Raw genomic sequence first — 24,791 nt, 5'->3', positions numbered from 1 at the left:
CCTCCACCCCAGAGACAGGGTGTGACAGTGTGTCTTCACTGCTCCCTTCCCAGAGACAGGGTGTGACTGTGTGTCCTTACTGCCCCCTCCCCAGAGACAGGGTATGACAGTGTGTCCTCACTGAACCCTCCACCCCAGAGACAGTGTGTGACAGTGTGTCCTCACTGAACCCTCCACCCCAGAGACAGTGTGTGACAGTGTGTCATCACTGCCCACTCCCCAGAGACAAGGGGTGACAATGTGTCCTGACTACCTCCACCACAGGGACAGGGTGTGACAGTGTGTCCTTACTGACCCCTCCACCCCAGAGACAGGGTGTGACAGTGTGTCCTTACTGACCCCTCCCCAGAGACAGGGTGTGACAGTGTGTCCTCACTGCTCCCTCCCCAGAGACAGGGTATGACAGTGTGTCCTCACTGCCCCCTCCCCAGAGAAAGGGTGTGACAGTGTGTCCTCACTGCTCCCTCCTCAGAGACAGGGTGTGACAGTTTGTCCTCACTGCTCCCTCCCCAGAGACAGGGTGTGACAGTGTGTCCTTAATGACCCCTCCACCCCAGAGACAGGGTTTGACAGTGTGTCCTTACTGCCCCCTCCCCAGAGACAGGGTGTGACAGTGTGTCCTCACTGCCCCCTCCCCAGAGACAGGGTGTGACTGTGTGTCCTCACTGCTCCCTCCCCAGAGACAGGGTGTGACAGTGTGTCCTTGCTGACCCCTCCACCCCAGAGACAGGGTGTGACAGTGTGTCCTCACTGCTCCCTCCCCAGAGACAGGGTGTGACAGTGTGTCCTTGCTGACCCCTCCACCCCAGAGACAGGGTGTGACAGTGTCTTCACTGCTCCCTTCCCAGAGACAGGGTGTGACAGTGTGTCCTCACTGCTCCCTCCCCAGAGACAGGGTGTGACAGCGTGTCTTCACTGCTCCCTTCCCAGAGACAGGGTGTGACAGTGTGTCCTCACCGCCCCCTCCCCAGAGACAGGGTATGACAGTGTGTCCTCACTGTCCCTTCCACCCCAGAGACAGGGTGTGACAGTGTGTCCTCACTGAACCCTCCACCCCAGAGACAGTGTGTGACTGTGTGTCCTTAATGACCCCTCCACCCCAGAGACAGGGTTTGACAGTGTGTCCTTACTGCCCCCTCCCCAGGGACAGGGTGTGACAGTGTGTCCTCACCGCCCCCTCCCCAGAGACAGGGTGTGACTGTGTGTCCTCACTGACCCCTCCACCCCAGAGACAGGGTTTGACAGTGTGTCCTCACTGCTCCCTCCCCAGAGACAGGGTGTGACAGTGTGTCCTTACTGCTCCCTCCTCAGAGACAGGGTGTGACAGTGTGTCCTCACTGCTCCCTCCCCAGAGACAGGATGTGACAGTGTGTCCTTGCTGACCCCTCCACCCCAGAGACAGGGTGTGACAGTGTGTCTTCACTGCTCCCTTCCCAGAGACAGGGTGTGACAGTGTGTCCTCACTGCTCCCTCCCCAGAGACAGGGTGTGACAGTGTGTCTTCACTGCTCCCTTCCCAGAGACAGGGTGTGACAGTGTGTCCTTACTGCCCCCTCCCCAGAGACAGGGTATGACAGTGTGTCCTCACTGACCCTTCCACCCCAGAGACAGGGTGTGACAGTGTGTCCTCACTGAACCCTCCACCCCAGAGACAGTGTGTGACAGTGTGTCCTCACTGAACCCTCCACCCCAGAGACAGTGTGTGACATTGTGTCCTTAATGACCCCTCCACCCCAGAGACAGGGTTTGACAGTGTGTCCTTACTGCCCCCTCCCCAGAGACAGGGTGTGACAGTGTGTCCTCACCGCCCCCTCCCCAGAGACAGGGTGTGACTGTGTGTCCTCACTGCTTCCTCCCGAGAGACAGGGTGTGACAGTGTGTCCTAACTGACCCCTCCACCCCAGAGACAGGGTTTGGCAGTGTGTCCTTACTGCCCCCTCCCCAGAGACAGGGTGTGACAGTGTGTCCTCACTGCCCCTTCCGCACAGACAGGGTGTGACTGTGTGTCCTCACTGCTCCCTCCCCAGAGACAGGGTGTGACAGTGTCCTCACTGCTCCCTCCCCAGAGCCAGGGTGTGATAGTGTGTCCTTACTGCTCCCTCCCCAGAGACAGGGTATGACAGTGTGTCCTTACTGCTCCCTCCCCAGAGACAGTGTGTGACAGTGTGTTCTCACTGCCCCCTCCACCCCAGAGACAGGGTGTGACAGTGTGTCCTTACTGCTCCCTCCCCAGAGACAGGGTGTGACAGTGTGTCCTTACTGCGCCCTCCCCAGAGACAGGGTGTGACAGTGTGTCCTCACTGCTCCCTCCCCAGAGGCAGGGTTTGACAGTGTGTCCTCACTGCTCCCTAAACAGAGACAGTGTGTGACAGTGTGTCCTCACTGCTCCCTCCCCAGAGACAGGGTGTGAGAGTGTGTCCTTATTGACCCCTCCCCAGAGACAGGGTGTGACAGTGTGTCCTTACTGACCCCTCCACCCCAGAGACAGGGTGTGACAGTGTGTCCTTACTACCTCCACCACAGAGACAGGGTGTGACATTGTGTCCCAACTGCTCCCTCCCCAGAGACAGGGTGTGACAGTGTGTCCTCACTGCTCTCTCCCCAGAGACAGGGTGTGACAGTGTGTCCTCACTGCTCCCTCCCCAGAGACAGGGTGTGACAGTGTGTCCTCACTGCTCCCTCCACAAAGACAGGGTGTGACCGTGTGTCCTTACTGCTCCCTCCCCAGAGACAGGGTGTGACAGTGTGTCCTTACTGACCCCTCCACCCCAGAGACACGGTGTGACAGTGTGTCCTCACTGACCTCTCCACCCCAGAGACAGGGTGTGACAGTGTGTCCTTACTGCTCCCTCCCCAGAGACAGGGTGTGACAGTGTGTCCTCACTGCTCCCTCCCCAGAGACAGGGTGTGACAGTGTGTCCTCACTGCTCCCTCCCCAGAGACAGGGTGTGACAGTGTGTCCTTACTACCTCCACCACAGAGACAGGGTGTGACAGTGTGTCCTCACTGCTCCCTCCCCAGAGACAGGGTGTGACAGTGTGTTCTTACTACCTCCACCACAGAGACAGTGTGTGACAGTGTGTCCTCACTGCTCCCTCCCCAGAGACAGGGTATGACAGTGTGTCCTCACTGCTCCCTCCCCAAAGACAGGGTGTGACAGTGTGTCCTTACTGACCCCACCTCAGGGACAGAGTGTGACAGTGTGTCCTCACTCTCCCCTCCACCCCAGGAACAGGGTGTGACAGTGTTTCCTTACTGACCCCTCCTCAGGGACGGGGTGTGACAGTGTGTCCATGCTGACCCCTCCTCAGGGACAGGGTGTGACAGTGTGTCCTTACTGACCCGTCCTCAGGAACAGGGTGTCACTGTGTGTCCTTACTGACCCCTTTTCAGGGACAGGGTGTGACAGTGTGTCCTCACTGCTCCCCACCCAGCGACAGAATTCGACCATGTGTCCTTACTGTACCACCTTGGTGAGACAGCAGAATGCCCATGTACCTCAGTTGTGGTCCCACCCTGGGAAACGTATTTGCTGATGCCAGACATGCACTTTTCCGCAAGGATTTACAGAGCAAGAGCAGCTGCAGCCCTGGAAACACGCTCCTCCACTCCTATCCTAATGCTGTACTGTGGGGGAGTAAGGATGGAGCTGCTAGGGGTAATTCATAGAATCAAAGACTCCCAAGCTGAAAAAAACAAATTCTAATCTTTACCAGTTCTACTGAAAATCACAATCCCCATTCCAATACTGACCCACACCCTACCCTAACAATGCAAAGAAAGACCAAAAGGTAGGCTGGGAGCAGGACTTTCATGTGGCAAGGGCAGGCATGGGAGAGAGAAGGAGGGAAGAGGACTTGAAGCGGGGCAGTAGCATGAATAAAACATATACTGAAACTCAGCAATTAATAGGAGCTTTTCATTTGCGCAGTATCAAACTGGGAATCATCTTCATTTTCATAGCAGCAATAATTGTAAAATCCCCAATGTGATTGAGTAAATACATTGCTTCCCTTGATAATGCATACACAACAAATAGGAATATTTAGTTTAATAGCTGTAGTAACATTTTTTAAATAGCAGAAAGCATACATTAAGAATGCAAGTATTAAATTATTCTCCCGGTACTTAACTCGGGTCAAAAAGAATAAAATAAAAAGGGGAAACGGACGGGAGGTGAATGGGTTCATTGACTGAAGGTTTCAACTTCACCGTCATCACTAATTGCTCCCGATATGTGTACAAAAACCTGTGTGTAAAAACGTGATATGGTCACAGTTGGGCCTGACGTATGCTGGAACCAATGGTATAGGGTAGGGGGTGGGGGGGGGGGGGGAGGCGGTGAGGGAGCAGAGAGAGACACTACTGACCCAATGGATAATGATGCACGATATTCTGAAAGCTTTGATATTCTGAAACCTTTATGCTTGGGGGTCAAGAGATTCATGCCTGGATCAAAGATTTGTAATGACGTCCAAATCAATAAACTGGACTTAGTCATCAGTAATTAAGTGAGCAGTGGTTATGACAGGGTGAATTAGTGTTAATAGATGGTTGCATGGTTGCAAAAACCATTTGTCTTGAATGGTAGATGTACATTGATACCACTCTCCAATGGGCAGAAGGTGCTGGATTCCCAGCTCCTTCGAAAAGCAAACATGGGTGGTACAGAGAATGGGGTGCCCCCTTTTATTGCACTTCCAACATGGTGTTGGCAGCATCACACTGTGACAATGAGAAATCTAGAGCAGCCCTCTTCAGGGCATTGCTCTCCCAGGAGCCCCAACAAAGGAGAGTTGTCCTACAACAGGCTTTATTCCAAAACAACAGGGAAGGGGGGAATAGCGTGGAGGTGACACAACGTACTGGGGCTGCACAGAGTACTTGGGCACAAGTTCAATCTCCATTCTCTGCATCAGCATTATGAAAGGGAATGATGGTGGGGAGGGAGGGGTAGGGAGAAAGACAGTGTGTCTCATCCCTCGGTCTCCTTTTTGCAGTCAAATTAAGTAGCAATAGATAGACTTTGAAACCTTCCTCTTTGCAGCAGGTTGTGCCTGGGGCGGTGTGGGCGAGGAAAGAAATTAGGGAATTGTTTTTATTCCAGATTTAAGCTTCCAAGAAATTAGTTCCAATCGGTCATTTTGTTTTTTATGTCAGCAGGACAGTGGAGCTAGGATAAAGAATAGGATGAAGAATCCAACATGCCTGCTTTAATACTGAGCCATAAGAACCAAGGTCATCTTTAGTTCCATCCTTGGTTGTTGCTGAATTAGCTAGATGACGGGAGAGGAGGTATTTGTGATGCTGTAGTTGGCATCAGTACCCTGAGGTCAGAGTGAGTAGGTTTTGCCAATATTCCTGCTATTCAAGAACTCCTGCTGCAAAGTGGGGAGGTGTGGAGGAGCTGGTGTGAGGATCTGATCAGATTAACTGTAACGTCTGTCTCCCCACCTCATAGACTAACAGCTTGCTAACATTGGCATGATGCGGGGAATAGCCTAACAGCTAACAGCTGTTGGCGCCTGCAGAACAGTACCCCAAAAAGATGTGCTGTGAAAGATCGGGAGAAAAATAACTGGAGAAAGAACTCCCTTTAAAAAGGAATTATCATGGCACCATCTCTGTCTTAAATAAGTGTCTTTAACTGCATCTTATTTCAGTTTTTACTGTTGGGCGTCGCTCCCCTCAGCCCTTGTCCCTCTCCCATCCCACCCACCCCTTTGAAAAGGCATTGAGACATGTGCCTTCATCTCGAGTTAAAGCACTCTCGCAGTGTTCTCCCCTCTGTGCACAAAGGGCTCACTGATTAGTTCTGAATGCCTTGTCCAGACAGCAGGCACGCTGGCTTCATTCAGCCTTTGGAAGAACGGAGTCGATACAATTGCACTTTGTTATCGCTGGGGTTCAGTTGCTGGGCTGTGACATGTGGCAGCAAATGGAAACGAGGGCGCGCCGTCCCTGAGTGCGAGAATCCTGTCCGGTTCGGTCCCGGCCATGAGGGTTCCGTTTGGCCAGAGCGTTGGGCTCCGTTACTACTTGGCCCGTTTTAATTTGAGAATGTGGCTCTGCCATTAGAGCATGCGCTCTCTGTCCATGATGTCTGTGTTGGCTGTTACGTTAAGACCCCTTTGGTTTTGGCATGTGCTGTCCTGAGGAGTTGCCATTATTAACACAGGGACAGAAAGAAAGAGTACAGGGTTTGGTGTCTGCAGCTGTCCAGAGAAGATGCTGCTGTCTGAAGGGTCCCATGGTTGCTCCCACTTCCAAACCCCTCGTCCCCACTGGATAGTGGGAGCTATGAGATTTTTTGGCTTTTAAATCTCTTGTGGGGCTGGAAGACAGGCAGAAGTTTCCAAGTGGAGAACTTTTCAGTACCTGCCTCTCTGTATGAAGCATGGCAGGGTGGTGAGCAAGGTAATTGGGGGGGGGGGATGTAGCAGAGGTGGCACATGGCACATAGGCACGTGCACAACATTCTAGGCAGCCCAGCGGTGGCATCAAGTTGCCCCTGAAGAGCTGGGTGCCAAGGAAATGGGATGATAAACCACACGCAGTCCACTGACTACAGAGACTCCAGATCGCCCCAGTCGGGGGCTTTAATGGGGGTTGGCATGTACCCGGGCGGTGACGCTCTCCAGCGAGTGGGGGATGCTGTTCAGCCGTGTGCTGATCTGGACAAACCGGACCTGAGGCAGCGCTGGCTTGGCTTGTGCCGACAGGTTAGCTGACCCCCGGCTTGGTGTGGCAGGGCGGTAGGCGGGTATGCGGGTTCCATTGAACAGCCGGGGATCGGTGCCCAGCACTTCGCCATCACCAGTGGCGTCTAGCCTCTTCTCACCAGCCTCACCACCCTCTCTGGCAGCCAGGGGCTCCAGTTCGTAATGCTCATGTTCCATCTCCAGCCGGTCTCCCTCACCAGCTTGCTGGTGCTTGTGGACACGGCAGACACTCTTGCCCTCCTTCCGTCCGCGGCCAGCATGGGGTGGGGATGGCTGAGGCAAGCCATGGCATTGCAACCTTTTGGGTAGGGGGATCTGGCCGCAGGAGCCCTGTGGCCCCAGGCAGCGACACATACACTGGAAAAAGAAGGTGGCGAAGCCCCAGCTGATGCACATGATGAGCATCATGAAGGTTCCAAGCTGTGTGTAGGCCAAGACAGTGGAGGGCATCATCATAGCACCAGCCACAAAGGTGGTTAGGGCAGCCATGGCGATGGCAGACCCCATCCGGCTCAGGGAGAAGACCACCTTTCCCTCGCGGTCCGTCTCTGGGGCCAGACGGTAGGCCACACCATAATGGACAGCAAAGTCAACAGCCAAACCCACAGCCACAGAGATGGTGACAGACTCCAGAACATTCAGCTCCCAGCCCAGTAGTACCAGCGAGCCCACTGTGACGAAGATGGTCCCGGTGATGGAGACAATGGCGTACAGGCTGATCACCACGTTGCGGGTGGTGAGTAACATGACGCTGAAGGCTACAGCCACCGAGAGCCCCATGGCCACCAAGGTGCCATCCGAAAGGCTGTCCTGAAGATCGAAAAACTCCAGGCCACTGACGAACCAGCCGTTGCTGAGGCCAGCCGGAGCAGCTTTCAATTCCTCCATGATCCAGGCATCCACCTCCTTGTAGAAATGATTCATCTTCTCGTAGGCCAGCGTGAAGAGGTAGGTACTCTGAAACTCCAGGACCACAGCTCGGATGGTATCATTGATGTCAAAGCGGGGCCCTGGTGTCTTGCTGTCCAAGTGGTAGCCAGTACTACGCTCAAGCTCCATAATGGCACGTTTGATGCACAGCTCAAAAACCTCTTGCTTATAGGGGAAGGTGGACTGACTGCAGCATGGATACAGGGTGGGCTCCTCACAGTCTTGATTCTCCATCCATTGCCGGAAGGTCTCGACGAAGCAGCTGGTGAAGTCCTGCTCATCGGTCTGGTGGAAGAAGGTCTGGTTCCTCAGCCGTTGGCAGAAGCGCAGGAGCCACAGCTGGGAGGTGGGGCTGGCCACATCGAAGGTAGCATCTAGCCGCAATCGACCCTTGTTATGAGGGTTAAGTGGGTCACCACCATCCACAGGTGCGACGCCCCACACCAGAGTGATGGGCATGTGCAGCTCCTCACCGTGGTGTACCCGCTCGAAGACAAAAAGCCGGCGGAACTCCGCATCGTAGCGCTCAAAGGGGTGTGACGAGCGAAACACCTGGAACTCGGAGAGCTCCAGCGACGGCAACTTCATCTTGGGGTCGACGCAGACGATGTAGGCGCCACCAATGGTCAGGGCCAGGAACCAGCACAGCCAGATGTAGCGGAACTTGATGACAATGCAAGGCAGCACCTTCTCGAAGAATATCCGGGATGTCTCGGATGCGGCCAGCAGGAGGCTCTGCAACTTGCGGCATAGTCGCGCTGGCCAGCTGTCACGGTAGGCCCGCTGCCCGGGCTTCTCACCGCACTGGAAAAAATGCAGCAAGTAGCGTTCGTGCAGCACCACCACTGCTGGGAGCCAGGTCACCATTAAAATGTAGTTGACCAGAATGGCGGTGCCAGCATAAACACCGAAGCACCGGATAGCGGTGATGTTGCTGACATAGTTGGCGTAGAAGGCAGCTGCGGTGGTGAAGCTGGTGACAAACATGGAGAGGGCTGCATGGTGCAGGGTGACACTCACTGTTTCTGCCAATTCTGCCTGGGGCTTGTCAAACTTAGTGTGGTTCCAAACATCGCACAGGACAAAGGCATCATCTGCCCCGATCCCCACCAGAATAATGAGCGCCGTGAGGTTCATGAATGGGAAAAACTTGAAGCCAAAAACGATCCTGTAGAGGAAGTAGGAGACGATCAAGGAGCTGATGATGGCGAACATGGTCATCAAGGTGATGAACATGGATCTAGTATACATGCACATTATCAACAGAACAATCGCAATCGCAATGGCAGGATACACGGTATCCATCAGAAGGTAGTCCTGGAACAAGTTGTGCTTGATCCCAAACTCTATTCCTGCAATGGTGGTGACACCATCTGAACAGTTCCAATTCTCAAAGTTGTCCAAATAAATGCCCATCATGCTTTTCCCTTTCTCTGTGGGGATGAACAGCATGCTGTACTTTAATGCTGGAATCACATAGTCCAAGGTCTGGGGGCTCAAGAAGTCCTTGTCCACCAAATAATGGAGAATTTGGTAGACGGCATTATATTTGGTGCACTTGCGTGGCACAGAAGTGCACTTCAGCTGGTCTTTGCGACGGGTGGTCATGTCCCAGCAGTCAGGTCCCAGAGTCCCGTTGTGGTAATATTTAACGCAGGAGCGGAGGAGTTTTAACGTGTGTGCCACGTCTCGCTCAGTGATCTTCTGGCAGGAGGATCGGTTGTTGAGGATGGCGATGTAATTGCCCAGTGTCCAGCTGGGGCAGCAGGAGGCAGCCGACGTCCTCTGGCAAAGGTCCCCAAACTGAAAGTGTGAACGGATCTGCAAAGCAAAAAAATTCAAACCAGTTTTAAACATTGTGGAGTATTGTGTACAGTTCTGCGTGCCATATTATAGGAAGGATGTGAACACATTGGAGAGAGTGCAGAGGTTTACAAGAATGGTTCCAGGGATGAGAAACTTCAGCTATGAGGATAGATTGGAGAGGTTGTGACTGTTCTCCTTGGAGAGAAGGCGGCTGAGAGGAGATTTGATAGAGATATTCAAAATCATGAGGGGGCTGGACAGAGTAGATAGGGAGACGCTGTTCCCACTCATAAAAGGATCCAGAACAAGGGGGCACAGATTTAAAGTGATTTGCAAAAGAAACAAATGTGACGTGAGAAAAAAACTTTTTCACATGAGTGGTTCGGGTCTGGAATGCACTGCCTGGAAGTGTGGTGGAGGCAGGTTCATTCAAGGCATTCAAGAGGAAATTAGATGATTTTTGAATAGAACCAATGTGCAAGGGTACGGGGAAAAGGCAGGGCAATGGCACTAGGTCATAATGCTCATCTGGAGAGCTGGTGCAGACATGATGGGCCGAATGGCCTTCTTCTGTGCCGTTAAGGGTCTGTGATTTCCATAAATAAACTGGGTTTTTTGGGTTTCAAAAGTAACAACAGAATTTGTTTTTAAAATCAGTTGTTTAAGGAATTGAATAATTACCAAACTCTCTATATTCATTTCTAGGCCTGTAGTAATCCTCAAAGAGGAAGGGATTTGAGGAGATTTTATTGCCTGGAGGGAAGGTGGAAGGAGATTCAATAATAACTTGAAAAAGAAATTGTATAAATTATTGAAAAGTTTGCAGAGCTATCGGAAAAGAGCAGATTCAAGGTGGTGGGGTGGGTAAGTTGTGGGGGGTTGTTACTAATGGAGCTCTTTCAAAGAGTTGGCATGATTGCCGAATAGCCGTCATCTCTGCTGTGCATTTCTGATTCAGTTTCCTCATACCAGGCAACATTGTAGCTTAATCTATGCTGCATCCTCTCTATTGCCTCAACAACATTCCTTTAGTGTAGAGCCCACATCATTCTAACTATGGTCTTGGAATGGTTTAGATTCCCCGTGTCAAATTCCATGCATCTTACCATAAAACCCTGTGTTCTATGAGCTTTTTCATGGCCTTGACCACTTGAGCTGCTGCTCTTCATGTCTTATGAACATGAACCCCCAAATACTTGCTTTTCCACATCACCCAACCTCCCTCCATTTACTGTCCAATTAATGGAGAAATCTGGAGGGCAAAAGTCAAAGGGAATTTAAAAAAGGCAAATCTCTAAACAAAATTATTTCATTCCAAAAATTCCAGTCCTATTATGAAATCTGTTAAAGCAGATGCTATAAATGGGTTCAAGAGGCTAGAGAGGGAAAGGAAATGAGGCATATGATGCCCGACAGTGAACTGGGCAACACAGGAGATGCTGAAGTAATGACTGAGGGTGGTAGATGTTTGGGATTCACTGCCTGGTTTGGTGGTTTGGTGATGGAGGCAGAAACCCTCAACATTTAAAAGGCATCTGGATCTGCACCTAAAGTGTTGTAACCTGCACGGCTACGGACCAGGTGCTGGAAGGTGAGGTTAAAGTGAGCAACTGTTTTTTTCATTTTTTGGTTGGCGCAGGGTTGAATGATCTCTTTCTGTGGTTCTGTGAAACATAGTAACATAGAAAATAGGAGGAGTAGGCCATTCAGCCCTTCGAGCCTGCTCCGACATTCATTATGATCATGACTGATCATCCAACTCAATAGCCTGCTCCCACTTTCTCTGCATACCCTTTGATCCCTTTCGCCCCAAGATCTATTTCTAACTCCTTCTTGAAAACACACAATGTTTTGGCCTCAACTACTTTCTGTGCTAGCGAATTCCACAGGCTCACCTCTCTCTGGGTGAAGAAATTTCTCCCCATCTCAGTCCCAAATGGCTTACCCCAAATCCTCAGACTGTGGCCCCTGGTTCTGGACTCCTCCACCATCGGGAACATCCTTCCTACATCTACCCTGTCTAGTCCTGTTAGAATTTTATAGGTTTCTATGAGATTCCTCCCTCATTCTTCTCAACTCCAGCGAATATAATCCTAACCGACTCATTCTCTCCTCATATGTCAGTCCCTCCATCCCAGGAATCAGTTTGGTAAACCTTTGCTGCACTCCCCCTATAGCAAGAACATCCTTCCTCAGATAAGGAGACCAAAACTGCACACAATATTCCAGATGTGGTCTCAACATGGGCCTGTACAATTGCAACAAGACATCCCTGCTCCTGTACTCGAATCCTCTGGCTATGAAGGCCAACATACCATTTGCCTTCTTTACCGCCTGTTGCACCTGCATGCTTACCTTCAATGACAGGTGTACGAGGACATTCAGGTCTTGTTGCACATTCTCCTCTCTCAATTTATAACCATTCAGATAATGATCTGCCATCCTGTTTTCGTTACCAAAGTGGATAACCTCACATTTATCCACATTATACTGCATCTGCCATGCATTTGCCCACTCACTCAGCTTGTCCAATTCACACTGAAGCATCTCTGCATCCTCCTCACAGCTCACCCTCCCACCCAGCTTTGTGTCATCTGGAAATTTGGAGATATTACATTTAGTTCCTTTATCTAAATCATTAACATATATTTTGAATAGCTGGGGTCCAAGCACCAATCCCTGCAGTACCCCAACTAGTCACTGCCTGCCATTCGGAAAGAGACTCATTCATTCCTATTCTTTGTTTCCTGTCTGCCAACCAGTTTTCTGTCTATCTAAATACACTACCCCCAATCCCATGTACTTTAATCATACATGCTAATCTCTTATGTGGGACTTTGTCAAAAGCCTTCTGAAAGTCCAAATAAGCCACATCCACTGGCTCCCCCTCATCAACTCTACTGGTTACATCCTTGAAAAATTCCAGTAGATTTGTCAAGCATGATTTCCCTTTCGTAAGTCCTTGCTGACTCTGTCCGATTCTGCCACTGTTTTCCAAGTGCTCAGCTATTAAATCTTTTATAATGGACTCTAGAATTTTCCCCACTACTGACCTCAGGCTGACTGGTCTATAATTCCCTGTTTTCTCTCTACCTCCTTTTTTAAATAGTGGGGTTACATTAGGTACCCTCCAATCTGTAGGAAATGTTCCAGAGTCTATAGAAACTCGGAAGATGACCACCAATGCATCCACTATTTCTAGGGCCACTTCCTTAAATACTCTTGGATGGAGATTATCAGGCCCTGAGGATTTATCGGCCTTCAATCCCATCAATTTCCCCAACACCATTTCCCTACTAATACTGATTTCTTTCAGTTCCACCCTCTCACTAAACCCTGTGTTCCCCAACATTTCTGGTATGTTATTTGTGTCCTCCTTTGTGAAGACAGAACCAAAGTATGTGTTTAGTTGGTCAGCCATTTCTTTGTTCCCCAATATAAATTCCCCTATTTCTGACTGTAAGGGACCTACATTTGTCTTCACCAATCTTTTTCTCTTCACATACCTATAGAAACTTTTACAGTCAGTTTTAATGTTCCCTGCAAGATTATTCTTGTACTCTATTTTCCCCTTCTTAATCAATCCCTTGGTCCTTCTTTGCTGAATTCTAAACTGCTCCCAATCCTCAGGACTATTTTTTTTTTAGCCAATTTGTATGCCTCTTCCTTGGATCTAATACTATCTCTGATTTCCCTCGTAGGCCATGGTTTGGCCACCTTTCCTGTTTTACTTTTGCGCCAGACAGGAATAAACAATTGTTGCAGCTCACCCATGCACTGTTTGAATGTTTGCCATTGCCTATCCACCATCATCCCTTTAAGTAACGTTTCCCAATCCACCATAGCCAACTCGCGCCTCATACCATCATAGTTTCCTTTATTAAGATTCAGAACCCAAGTCTCAGAATCAACTACGTCACTCTCCATCTTGATGAAGGGTTCTATCATATTATGGGGCCTCGCACTAGATTGCCAATTATTCATTTTTCATTACACAATACCCAGTCGAGGATGACCTGTTCTCTAGTTGGTTCCTCAACTTATTGGTTCAGAAAACCATCCCGAATACACTCCAGGAATTCCTCCTCTACGGTATTGTTACTAATTTGATTTGCCCAATCTATATGCAGATTAAAGTCACCCATAATTATAGATGTTCCTTTATTACATGCGTCTCTAATTTTCTGTTTAATGCCATTCCCAACATCACCACTACAGTTTGGGAGTCTATATTCAACCCCTACTAATGTTTTTTGCCCCTTAGTGTTTCTCAGCTCTACCTGTACAGATTCCACATCGTCGGAGCTAATATCTTTCCTCACTATTGTGTTAATTTCCTCTTTAACCAGCAATGTATGTATATGGTATGTGTGATAAAAAAAATGTCAGTCTGTACATACCCTGGCATTGTCGAGATTGCACATCGATTTAATTGATTGTGTTCGCCACAAGTTCTCCCCATCTGCTGAGGCAAATACGACTCGAGAGTATCGATCACCTATGAGGTAAAGCATGGAGTTAATGAACTTGTGAAGACTTTCAGTATGCAGCAAGTCACCCACCATCATGACTTGGAAATATATCACCATTCTTTCACTGTCGCTGGGTCAAAATTCTGGAATTCCCTCTCTAACAGCACTGTGGGTGTACCTACATCACATGGACTACAGCAGTTCAAGGCAGCAGCTCACCACCACCTTCTCAAGGGTGAATGAATTTTTAAAAAAGTACCCCCATGGCTTACTAAGTTAAGGGTAAGGCAATTACATTACTGGATTACGAACTGAGAGGCTGGGTGTGAGTAAAGGATAAGAGTCCTGGAGTATTTGAACATGAGTTCAAATTCCTTCTTGGTAAGTAAAAAACTAGTATTATTCAAGGGAAAGGGACCAGGCAGTTGTTGCATTGTTGTAAAACTTCAACTGGTTCACCAATATCCTTTATCCGTCTGGCCTATATGTGACTCCATTGCTACATCAATGTTATGTTAATGGTATATCATATGGACTCGAAAAGTTAACTCTGTTTCTCTATCCACAGATACTGCCAGATCTGTTGAGTTGTTCCAGCACTTTTTGTTCTTATCTCAGATTTCCAGCATCTAAAGCATTTTGCTATCATCACTGAAAAAGGTTCTATTGGTTGGAGATGCACAATACGTAACGTGTGTCTGTAAATCAAAGCCTATAAGTGTATGAAGACCAGACTCCAGTTTTATCCTTCACTGCCTGGTGATCTGAGTTGTAACATGTTTGCTGACTCTTGACAATATCTGGTAACTCTAGGGATGGGCAATTGCTTTGTGGAGCTAAGCCGTACAGTAGGAAGGGCTATTCTGAGTACAATTGGAATCATTGCTTATGGGGAAAGAATCAGGGCTCCTGTTCCTGATCAGTGTGTGTGATCCCTCGTGAAAATGCTATGTATGAGGGCGGTAGTGAGAAGTGACTGAGAAGCATTCTGGAAGAAGTCAGAGCAATCACTGCAACTCAGAAGGAGATCGAGGAGAAGGACACCTGCCCTTAGCAGGAGGAAGAGCATCCAACAGAGGGCAGTAGTGAGAAGTGACTGAGAAGCATTCTGGGAGAAGTCAGCGCAGTCACCGCAACTCAGAAGGGGATCGAGGAGGACCCACTGTCAAAGAAAGGAATAGTCCCAAACATTACATTGCTGCAGTGTTTCCATCCCTCCCTTCTCCTCAAACCAAAAAAAAGAGAGAGAGGCAGTACCTTCAGGAGTGCACTAGACCTGCAAGGGACACTATTCCAAAAGTGGATTTTAAGAAAAGCAGCTGATTGGTGAGTAACTCCTGGTGAGTTTTTTTTTCAATCTATTAAAGTAATTCATTGCTTAATACTGAGGTAGGAGCTAAAAAAAAATTTTTTTAAAATATACAGTAATACTGTACAAGTATAATTAGTCAAGAAACAAGGTTCCTAGCTAACATAAATAAGGCCCCGAGCTAGCGTATTTTTTAAGGGAGTAACTAGTTTAATTGAGAGGGACGTCATGGCAGGAGAACTCAGGACTATGATATGCTCCTCCTGCAGGATGTGGGAGATGAGGGACGCTTCCAGCATCCCTGGTGATCATGTGTGCAGAAGGTGTGTCCAAATGCAGCTTCCAGCTAACCAGATTTCAGAGCTGGAGCTGCGGGTGGACTCACTGTGGAGCATCCGCGATGCCGAGTAAGTTATGGATAGCATGTTTAGCGAGGTGGTCACACTGCAGGTGAAGATTACACAGGCAGAAAGGGAATGGGTGACCATCAGGAACAGTAAAAGACTCAGGAAGGTGGTGCAGGAGTCCTCTGTCATCCCTGTCTCTAACCGTTTTACCGCTTTGGATACTGTTGGGGGGGATGGCCTCTCAGGGGAAAGAAGCAACAGCCAAGTTCACGGCACCATAGGTGGCTCTGCTGCTTAGAGGGGTGGGAGGAAAACAAGTGGCAGAGCTATAGTGATAGGGGATTCAATAGTTAGGGGCACAGACAGACGCTTCTGTGGTCGCAAACATGAATCAAGGATGGTTGCCTTCCTGGTGCCAGGGTCCAGGATGTCACGGAGTGGCTGCAGGACATTCTGGGGAGGGAAGGTAAACAGCCAGTGGTCGTGGTAAACGTTGGCACCAACGACATAGGTAAACTAAAGGATGAGGACCTGCAAGCTCAGTACAGGAAATTAGGAGATAAATTAAAATGCAAGACCTCAAATGTAGCAATCTCAGGATTACTCCCAGTTCCACGTACTAGCGAGAGCAGGAATAAGAGGATAGACCAAATGAACATGTGGCTGGAGAGATGGTGTAGCCAGGAGGGATTCAGATTCTTGAGGCACTGGGACCAGTTCTGGGGAAGGTGGGACCTGTACAAACCGGACGGGCTGCACCTAGGCAGAGCCGGGACCAGTGTCCTTGTGGGGGCTTTTGCTAGTTCTGTTGGGGAGTACTTAAACTAGTGTGGCAGGGGGATGGGATCCCAGGAGTAGGATCAGATAGGTCAGATTCAGATCAGAAAAATGGAACATTGCTAGGGACATTGTGATAGACATGGAGTTACAGGAGAAGCAAAGTTTAAAAAGTGTCCAGCAAGGGAAATTGATGGGGTTAAACTGTTTATACGTCAATGCAAGGTAGATGAGTTAAGAGCACAGGTAGACCCCTGACAACAGGGTGTCATTGCTATAATGGAGACCTGGCTAAAGGAGGGACAAAACTGGAAGCTTAATATCCCTGATTATAGAGTCTTCAGACACGATAGAGTATGAGATAAAAAAGGAGGGGGGGTAGCATTAATGGTTAAAGAATCAATTCCAGGTGTGAGAAATTGGTCAACAAACGAGGATTTATGGATTGAGCTTAGAAATAAAAAAGGGGCAGTCACACTACTGGGAGTATACTACAGACCCCCAAATAGTGAAAGGGAGATAGAAAAACAAATATGTAGGCAAATTTCTGCTTGTAAGAACAAGAAGGCAATAATAGCAGGAGACTTCAACTATCCTAATATCAACTGGGATTCAAACACTATTAGGAGCACTGAAGGAGAAAAATTCATGCAGTGTGTCCAGGAAAATGTTTTCAACCAATTAGTGACAAACCCAGCGAGAGGAGATGCAATTCTAGACCTAGTCTTGGGGAATGAAGAAGGGCAAGTGGGTGAAGTGACAGTTGGCGACCATATCGGGGACAGTGATCTCAATTCAGTTAGATTTAGCATAACCATGGAAAAGAACAGAGATAAGGTAGGAGAAAAAGTCTTGAACTGGGGGAAGGCAAATTGTGCGGAAATGAGAAGGGACTTGGCCGGGGTGCACTGGACAGCACTGCTGGAGGATAAACCAGTCCAATCTTCACTAGATACAGGGGAGGTACCAGAGGACTGGCGAAATGCAAACATAGTTCCATTGTTTAAAAAGGGATCAAAAGAAATGCCAAACAATTATCGGTCAGTTAGTCTTACATTGGTGGTGAACAAATTAGTAGAATCAATCCTGAGAGATAGGATTAACTGTCATATGGAAAGGCATGGACTAGTCAGGGATGGTCAGCTTGGATTTGTTAAAGGAAGGTCTTGCCTCATAAATTTGATTGAATTCTTTGAGGAAGTGACAAGAAGGGTTGATGAAGGTAGTGCAGTGGATGTTGTGTACATGGATTTTAGCAAGGAATTTGACAAGATCCCACGTGGCAGATTGGTCAGGAAAGTAAAAGCCCATGGGATTCAGGGTAATGTGGCAAACTGGATAAAAGGTTGGCTTTGTAACAAGAAACAAAGGGTAATGGTCGATGGATGCCCTTGCGAATGGAAAGTTGTCTCAAGTGGTGTTCCACAGGGCTCGGTGTTGGGACCCTTGCTGTTTGTGTTATATATTAACGGTTTGGACATGAACATGGGGGGCACGATTGGGAAATTTGCAGATGACACAAAGATTGGCCGAGTAATGGATAGTGTAGAGGATAGCCATAATCTCCAAAACGATATAGCTGGGTTGGTGGAGTGGGCGGTAAGGTGGCAGATGGATTTTAACATAGAGAAGTGTGAGCTCATACATTTAGGGAGGTCAAACAGTTACAGGAATTATACAATAAATGGGAATATACTAAGAGGGGTAGATGAAGAGAGAGATCTTGGCTTACAAGTACACAGGTCCCTGAAGGCAGCAGTTCAAGTAGACAAGGTTGTAAAGAAGGCATATGGAATGTTCTCCTTCATTGTCAGAGGTATAAAATTTAAAAGTAAGGATATAATGTTGGAATTGTATAAAACACTGCTGAGGCCACAACTGGTGTGCATTTCTGGTCACCATAATACAGGAAGGACATAATAGCTCTGTAGAGCATGCAGAGGAGGTTTACAAGAATGTTGCCAGGATTAGAAAAGTGTAGCTATGAGGAGAGATTGGATAGGTTGGGGTTATTTTCCTTAGAACAAAGAAGGCTGAGAGGTGACTTGATTGAGGTGTACAAAATTATGAGGGGAATAGAGAGAGTGGATAGGATAAAATTGTTTCCCTTGGTGGAGAATTCTAGAACCAGGGGACATAGATTCAAGATAAGTGGCAGAAGGTGTACAGGGGACATGAGGAAGAACTTTTTTATGCAGAGGGTAGTGGGTGTCTGGAATTCGCTGCTCAAGTTGGTGGTCGAAGCAGAAACTCTAAACTCTTTTAAAAAGTACCCGGATCTGCACCTTAAGTGTTGTAAACTGCAGGGATATGGGCTGGGTGCAGGAAGGTGGGATTAGAAAGGGCACATTGGTGTCCTCAGGCTGGCATAGACAAGATGGGCTGAATGGCCTCCTTCTGTGATGTAACTTTTCCATGGTGGGTGAGGGAGCTGTCTGGATCTGGTGTGAAGTCCTCCATGGTAAAATGTTACGGCAATACCATCTAAGGAATAGCCACTTGGTGTTTTATGCCCTGGGTTGCCAAGGCCATTGACACTTTACATCCTTTCATGCTGTCTTATGCCATGTGTATAAGTGGCATAAGGAAACAAAACTGGAAGGATGAAAAATAGTGTATATACCAAGTGATTGCATTATTGTAATATTTCCTTTCCTGTACCCTTTTTCTTTGTCAGAGCATGCGTATGGTTTCATCTCCTGATGCAGTCATCATACTCTATTTGCTGCTGTTTTTTTCTGACCTTGATCAGCTAGCTGCCCCAGGATAGGAGCCAGTGATTTACAAACATTTGGCAATCTACTGAAACTTCCCTAACATTTAGCCTCCAGTTGGCTTCAGGATGTGCCGATTTAGACAGACCTCATCTCCTGAGCAGCGTGATTAGAAAGGGCAAGTCAAGTTAAACACAGCTGTCAACTTAGGTATTCAACAACACAACTCAGCTCCAGATCCTAAGAGAGACATGAACAATGTTGCTGACGATCGGTTAGGCGTTTAAACAAGGCTAAATAGCTCTATCAAGAGCACAACACTTACTTGGAACATCACAGAAGAAACTGTCCTTATGGAAATTCCACTCTGCCTGCCGCTTGTCTCTCTCATAGGGATCATCTGACCACCTGTCTTCTCGATGGCTTTTGCAAAATCAGAAAGCAGATATAAAATGAAGAACCATTGCTACAAATAAATGAGGGGGACTTTGTATATCTCTCCCCTTGCATTTTAATACAGTATAAGATTGCACCTTTGTCGGAGTAGCCAGTAACCACAAATATTAGAACATAATGGGCACCATATTGCTTTGTTTTGACTTTATAAAAGCATACATCAGTCCAGAAATTATTGCTGGTGATCTTGGAATTTGAATGCTCATCACACTCAAATGACAGCTGATGGCCACTGGTGCTGGTAGCCCTGTTATGAGTGGCTTAATGGCCCCTCAAGGAGTGTTTGCTAATATCTCTAATAGCAATTTGTAGCTTAGTACATTATATCCATGTATAACGGTGATTATTTAACAATAAATAGTAGTAGTGTAAAGGGCAGAGAGGATCAAGAGTTTCCAGAGTGTATTCAGGAGAATTTTCAACAGCAAAATGTTTCCAATCCAACAAGAAAGGAGGCACTGATGGACCTGGTTCTTGGAAATGAGGTGGGCCAATTGAATCAGGTGTCAGTAGGGGAATATTGTATCATAAGATTCAGGTTGGTCATGGAAAAGGTCAAGGAACAATCCAGTGTAAGAATAATTAACCGGGGGGAAGCCAACTTCAATGGGGCAAGGATGGAGTGGACCCAGATAAATTGGAATCAAAAGCTAGCAGGAAAAACCGTAACAGAACTGACTGCCTTTAAAGAAGGGACAGTTTGTGCAGCAACAATATACATTCCCACGAGGGGGAAAGGCAGGGCAAACAAATCCAGAGCTCCCTGGATGACAAAAGAGATAGAAATTAAGATGACGAAGAAAAAGTGTGCACATGACAGATGTCAGGTGGATAATAGAATGGTGAACCAGGCTAAATATAGAAGGTTTGGAGGAGAATTGAAAAAGCAAATAAGACAAGCAAAGAGAGAGCAGCTAATATATAAGTAAATATTAAAAGAGTGGTAAAGGGAGGAGAGAGGCTGATAAGGGATCAAAAAGGGGATTTATGCATGGAAGCAGGGGGCATAGCTGAGGTATTAAATGGGTACTCTGCATCTGTCTTTACCAGGGGAGAAGATGCAGCCCAGGTCATGGTGAAAGAGGAGATAGTCCAAACACTTGAATGGTTTAAATTTGATAAGGAGGAGGAATTGGATAGGATGTCTGTACTTGAGAGCTGATGAGGCACCAGACCAGATGAGATGCATCCAAGGATACTAAAGGAAGTGAGAGAGCAAATTGCGGAAGCGCTGGCCTATTTTCCAGTCTTCCTTAGAGTCAGGGGTGGTTCCAGAGGACTGGAGAATTGCAGATGTTACACCCTTAATCCAAAAAGGGTGTAAAGGTAAGCACAGCAACCACAGACCAGTCAGTTTAATCTTTCTGGCGGGGAAGCTTCTAGAAATGATAATTCCGGACAAGATCACAGAATTGTTACAGCACAGAAGGAGGCCATTCGGCCCAGCACCTCTGCACCGAATGAGCAATTCACCTCGTGCCATTCCCTTACCGTCTCCCCATAACCCAGCATATTCTTCCTTTTCAGATAACATGAAAGTACAAAATAGGAGCAGAAGGCCATTCGGCCCCCAGGGCCTGCTCCGTCATTCAAAGAGAGCATGGCTGATCTGTTTGTGTTTCGAATTCCATGTTCTCATCTACAGCCGATAATCTCTGATTCTCTCGCCTCCACCTCAAAAATATTCAATGACCCCCACCTCCACCACCTACTGAGGCAGAGAATTCCAAAGTCGCACAACCCTGAGAAAATTTTCTCCTCATCTTTGTCCTAAAAGAGCAACTCTTAATTTTAAAACAGTGCCCCCTAGTTCTGGACTCATCCACTAGAGGAAACATCCTTGCCATGTCCATTTTGTCAATACCATTCAGGATCTTTTATACTTCAATCAAGTCATCCCTCACTCTTCTAAACTCCAGGAGAAACAAGCCCAGTCTGTCACACATTTCCTCATAAGACAACCCGCTCATTCCAGGTATTAATCTAGTAAGCCTCCTCTGAACCACCTCCAACACATTTACATCCTTCCTCAAATAAGGAGACCAAAACCGCACATGATATTCAAGATGTGGTCTCGCCAATGCCCTGTAAACTGAAGCATAACAATTGCAAGATCTGAGGCTTCTCCATTATTGTCCGCTTAGTCCATTTACCTGCTTCACTTACGGTCACATCTTCCTGTCCCTCACTGCTGACCAAATCATACAACCCTGTTCTAAGAGGTATGCCCGTCTTCTGGACAAAGTGTAAAGTTATTTCTCCCCCTCCCTTACGCTGCGCAGTGTCTGCGGTTCAGCTTCCAGGTCAATAATCCTGATCCGGAATTCCTCAAGCTGCTTACACTTTGTCTTGGTGTCCAAAAGCCCCACATTCCACAGCTGCAACATAACACCTGTCCTGCCATGGTTACTTATGTTATTTAGTTAACTTAATTTAATTACTCACTTAATTAACTTAGAATAATTCTTATGTAACTACACCTCTTTCCCCCATGCACTGAATTGCTACGTGAACCTAATTCGCTACTCACTCAGTCTCTGTCTCACTCCGGCATAGTCGCCTGTCTCCTTGCACGCCCCTTACTCAACAGTCTAATTTTCTTTTGAATGCCTTGATTGAACCTGCCTCCACCACACTATCAGACAGTGCATTCCAGTCCTGAACTACTTGCTGTGTGAAAAAGCTTTTCCTCCTGTTGCCATTGCTTCTTTTGCCAGTTATTTTAAATCTTTGCCCGCTTGTTCTTGATCCTTTCACAAGTGGGAACAGTTTCTTCTTATCTATTCTGTCCAGGCACCTCATGATTTTGAATAGCTCTATCAAATCTCCTCTCAGCCTTCTCTTCTCCAAAATTAATAGTCATTTGGGTAAATGTGAGTTAATTAAGGAAAGCCAACACAGTTGTGTTAAGGGAAAGTCGTCTTTACATAACTTGCTGGAGTTTTTTGATGAAGGCTGATGAGATAATGCTGTTAATATGATATATGTGCACTTCCAAAAGTCATGTAATAAAGTGCCTGTGAGAATGGATGTTTTTCAAAAAATATTTTAGGGGAATATTGTGTTATTCTGTAAAAAAAAAGGCTGTGTGTGTGTGTGCGTGTAGACAAGAGTTTGACAGGAACAAAAATAGCTGGAAAAACTCAGCAGGTCTGACAACATCTGTGGAGAGGAATACAGTTAACGTTTCGAGTCCGTATGACTCTTCATCAGAACTGACCAAGTAGAGAGTTTTTGGGGAAATGTTTTGTAAGACTAACCTTAATTGTGTAACTGTAATCTTGTGTGTTTAAGTTTTCTTTTATATTTTGTGAATAAAACTTTGACATTTAATTTTTTAAAAACCCAAATGTGTTACTGAGTCTCTTACTGCTGAGATCGGTACAGCTTCTTCTCATTATCAGAATACAAAAAAAATGTTAAGGCCCATAAGCCAAATTTCCCTCTTGGATTTGGTTTGCGCAGCAATTAACATCAACTATGGTCATAACAATGCCAAACAGGCTTGAGAGTAAAATTAGAGCTCATGGACTAAAAGGGACAATAGCAACATGGCTGTGAAATTGGCTGAGAAACAGGGAACAGAGTGTAATGGTTAATGGTAATTTTTCAGTACTGGAGGCAGATTTATAGTGGAATTCTCCAGGGGTCGGTGTTAGGAACCTTGCTCTTCCTGGGATATATTAATGACCTAGACCTTGGTGTACAGGGCACAGCTTCAAAATTTGCAGATGATATAAAACTTGGAAATATTGTGAACTATGAGGATAGCGTAGAACCTCAGAAGGATATAGACAGGTTGGTGGAATGGGTGGACAAATGGCAAGTGAAATTTAATGCAGAGAAGTGTGAAGTGATTTATTTTGATAGAAGGAAAGCAAAGAGAGACAATATTAAATAAAATGTACAATTCTAAAGGGGATGCAGGGAACTGGGTATATATGTACATAAATCATTGAAGGTGGCAGGACAAGTTGAGAGAGCAGTTAATAAAGTATACAGAATCTGAGGTTATATCATTAGGAGCATAGAGGACAAAAGCAAGGAAGTTATGTTAAGCTTGTATAAAACACTGGTTGGGCCTCAGCTGGTGTATTGTGTCCAGTTCTTTTGGAAAGATAATAAGATATTAGAGAGGGTGCAAAAAAGATTCACAAGAATGGTTCAAGGGATGAGGAACTTCAGCTACGTAAATATATTGGAGAAACCCGAAGTGTTTTCCTTGGAGAAGGTTGAGAGAAAATTTGGTAGAGATGTTCAAAATTATGAAGGGTCTGGACAAAACAGACAGGGAGAAACTGTTCCCATTGGTGGAAGGATCAAGTTGGTGATTGGCAAAAGAGGTAATGGTGACACAAGGTAAAACTTTTTCATATGAGCGGTTAGGATGTGGAATGCACTGCCTGAAAGTGAAAGGCAGACTCAATCGATGTATTCAAAAGGCAATTGGATTATTATCTGAAAAGGAAGAATGTGTAGGGCTATGGGGAGAAGGTGGGGAGTGGCACTGGTGAATTGCTCTTTCAAAGAGCCAACGCAAACACAACTGGCCGAATGGCCTCCTATTGTGCCGAAACCATTATGATTCTATGTAAAAAGAATAGGAGAGTTTCAAACTCAGTCGATTATTTTGCAAACGCAGTCACTGTTCTTTTAGCAAATGTTGAATCCTCTCCTTCCATGAACGTCTGGCTTTGCTGAACTTCCTCCTTGGTTATGCTGATCTGTTGCTCTCCCCAAATCATACACTCTTACTGTTCAGTTTCAATAACAAGGTCCCAACATCAAACTGTCCTGCTGTGAAATCAACAACAGGATGCCAAAATATCCATTTGGGAAAATAAAATCAGCTGATTTGTCAGTTCTCAAGAAAACCTCAATCCGTGCAAACTGCAACCCTTTCAAAAGGTTTTTGAAGCACTTTGTTACAACATATTTTTCCTGCGATACAAAACGTATCTGTTGCACTAAAAAAACTGGCCAAATTCTCATGGTCTGATGCCCTGGTCCCCGAATACATTTATTTTTACATGCTGTACTTACTGAGTTATGTAACTCACCTCTTGGCTTGCTCCTCCGCATATTTGAAAGGATAGTTTGCAAGTGTCGCTTGATACCCCGTGTTTTTCACCATGTTATTCCAGGTGACTAATCTTTGACCAATTGCTGTTCCTCTGGGTTCAAATCCCTGCAAACATTCCACAGCAAAATGTCATCTTACCAACAGGAAGCATTTCATTCCCTCCTCCAAAGGTGCAA

The 24,791-nt window shown here is 46.8% G+C and overlaps 1 protein-coding gene across 9 annotated transcripts in view; it reads right to left on the bottom strand.

The window, feature by feature from the left end:
- Positions 1 to 5,725: 5,725 nt before the first annotated feature.
- disp1 (dispatched homolog 1 (Drosophila)) overlaps positions 5,726 to 24,791 on the bottom strand; it is a 423,869-nt gene continuing 404,803 nt past the window's right edge. For all 9 annotated transcript variants that reach the window (XM_041188528.1, XM_041188529.1, XM_041188531.1 and 6 more), the window contains 4 exons: positions 24,593 to 24,720; positions 19,402 to 19,499; positions 13,858 to 13,955; positions 5,726 to 9,472 (listed from right to left, as the gene is read on the bottom strand). In XM_041188528.1, the coding sequence (XP_041044462.1) occupies positions 6,599 to 9,472; positions 13,858 to 13,955; positions 19,402 to 19,499; positions 24,593 to 24,720 (3,198 nt within the window). In that variant the 3' untranslated portion in view covers positions 5,726 to 6,598. The remainder of the gene's footprint in view (positions 9,473 to 13,857; positions 13,956 to 19,401; positions 19,500 to 24,592; positions 24,721 to 24,791) is intronic.

Source organism: Carcharodon carcharias, chromosome 5, assembly GCF_017639515.1.
Source record: "Carcharodon carcharias isolate sCarCar2 chromosome 5, sCarCar2.pri, whole genome shotgun sequence".
In the NCBI taxonomy this organism is placed as follows: domain Eukaryota; kingdom Metazoa; phylum Chordata; class Chondrichthyes; order Lamniformes; family Lamnidae; genus Carcharodon; species Carcharodon carcharias.
The sequence above is the reverse complement of the archived record's forward strand: the minus strand, read 5'-3'. Positions and strand labels throughout refer to the sequence as shown.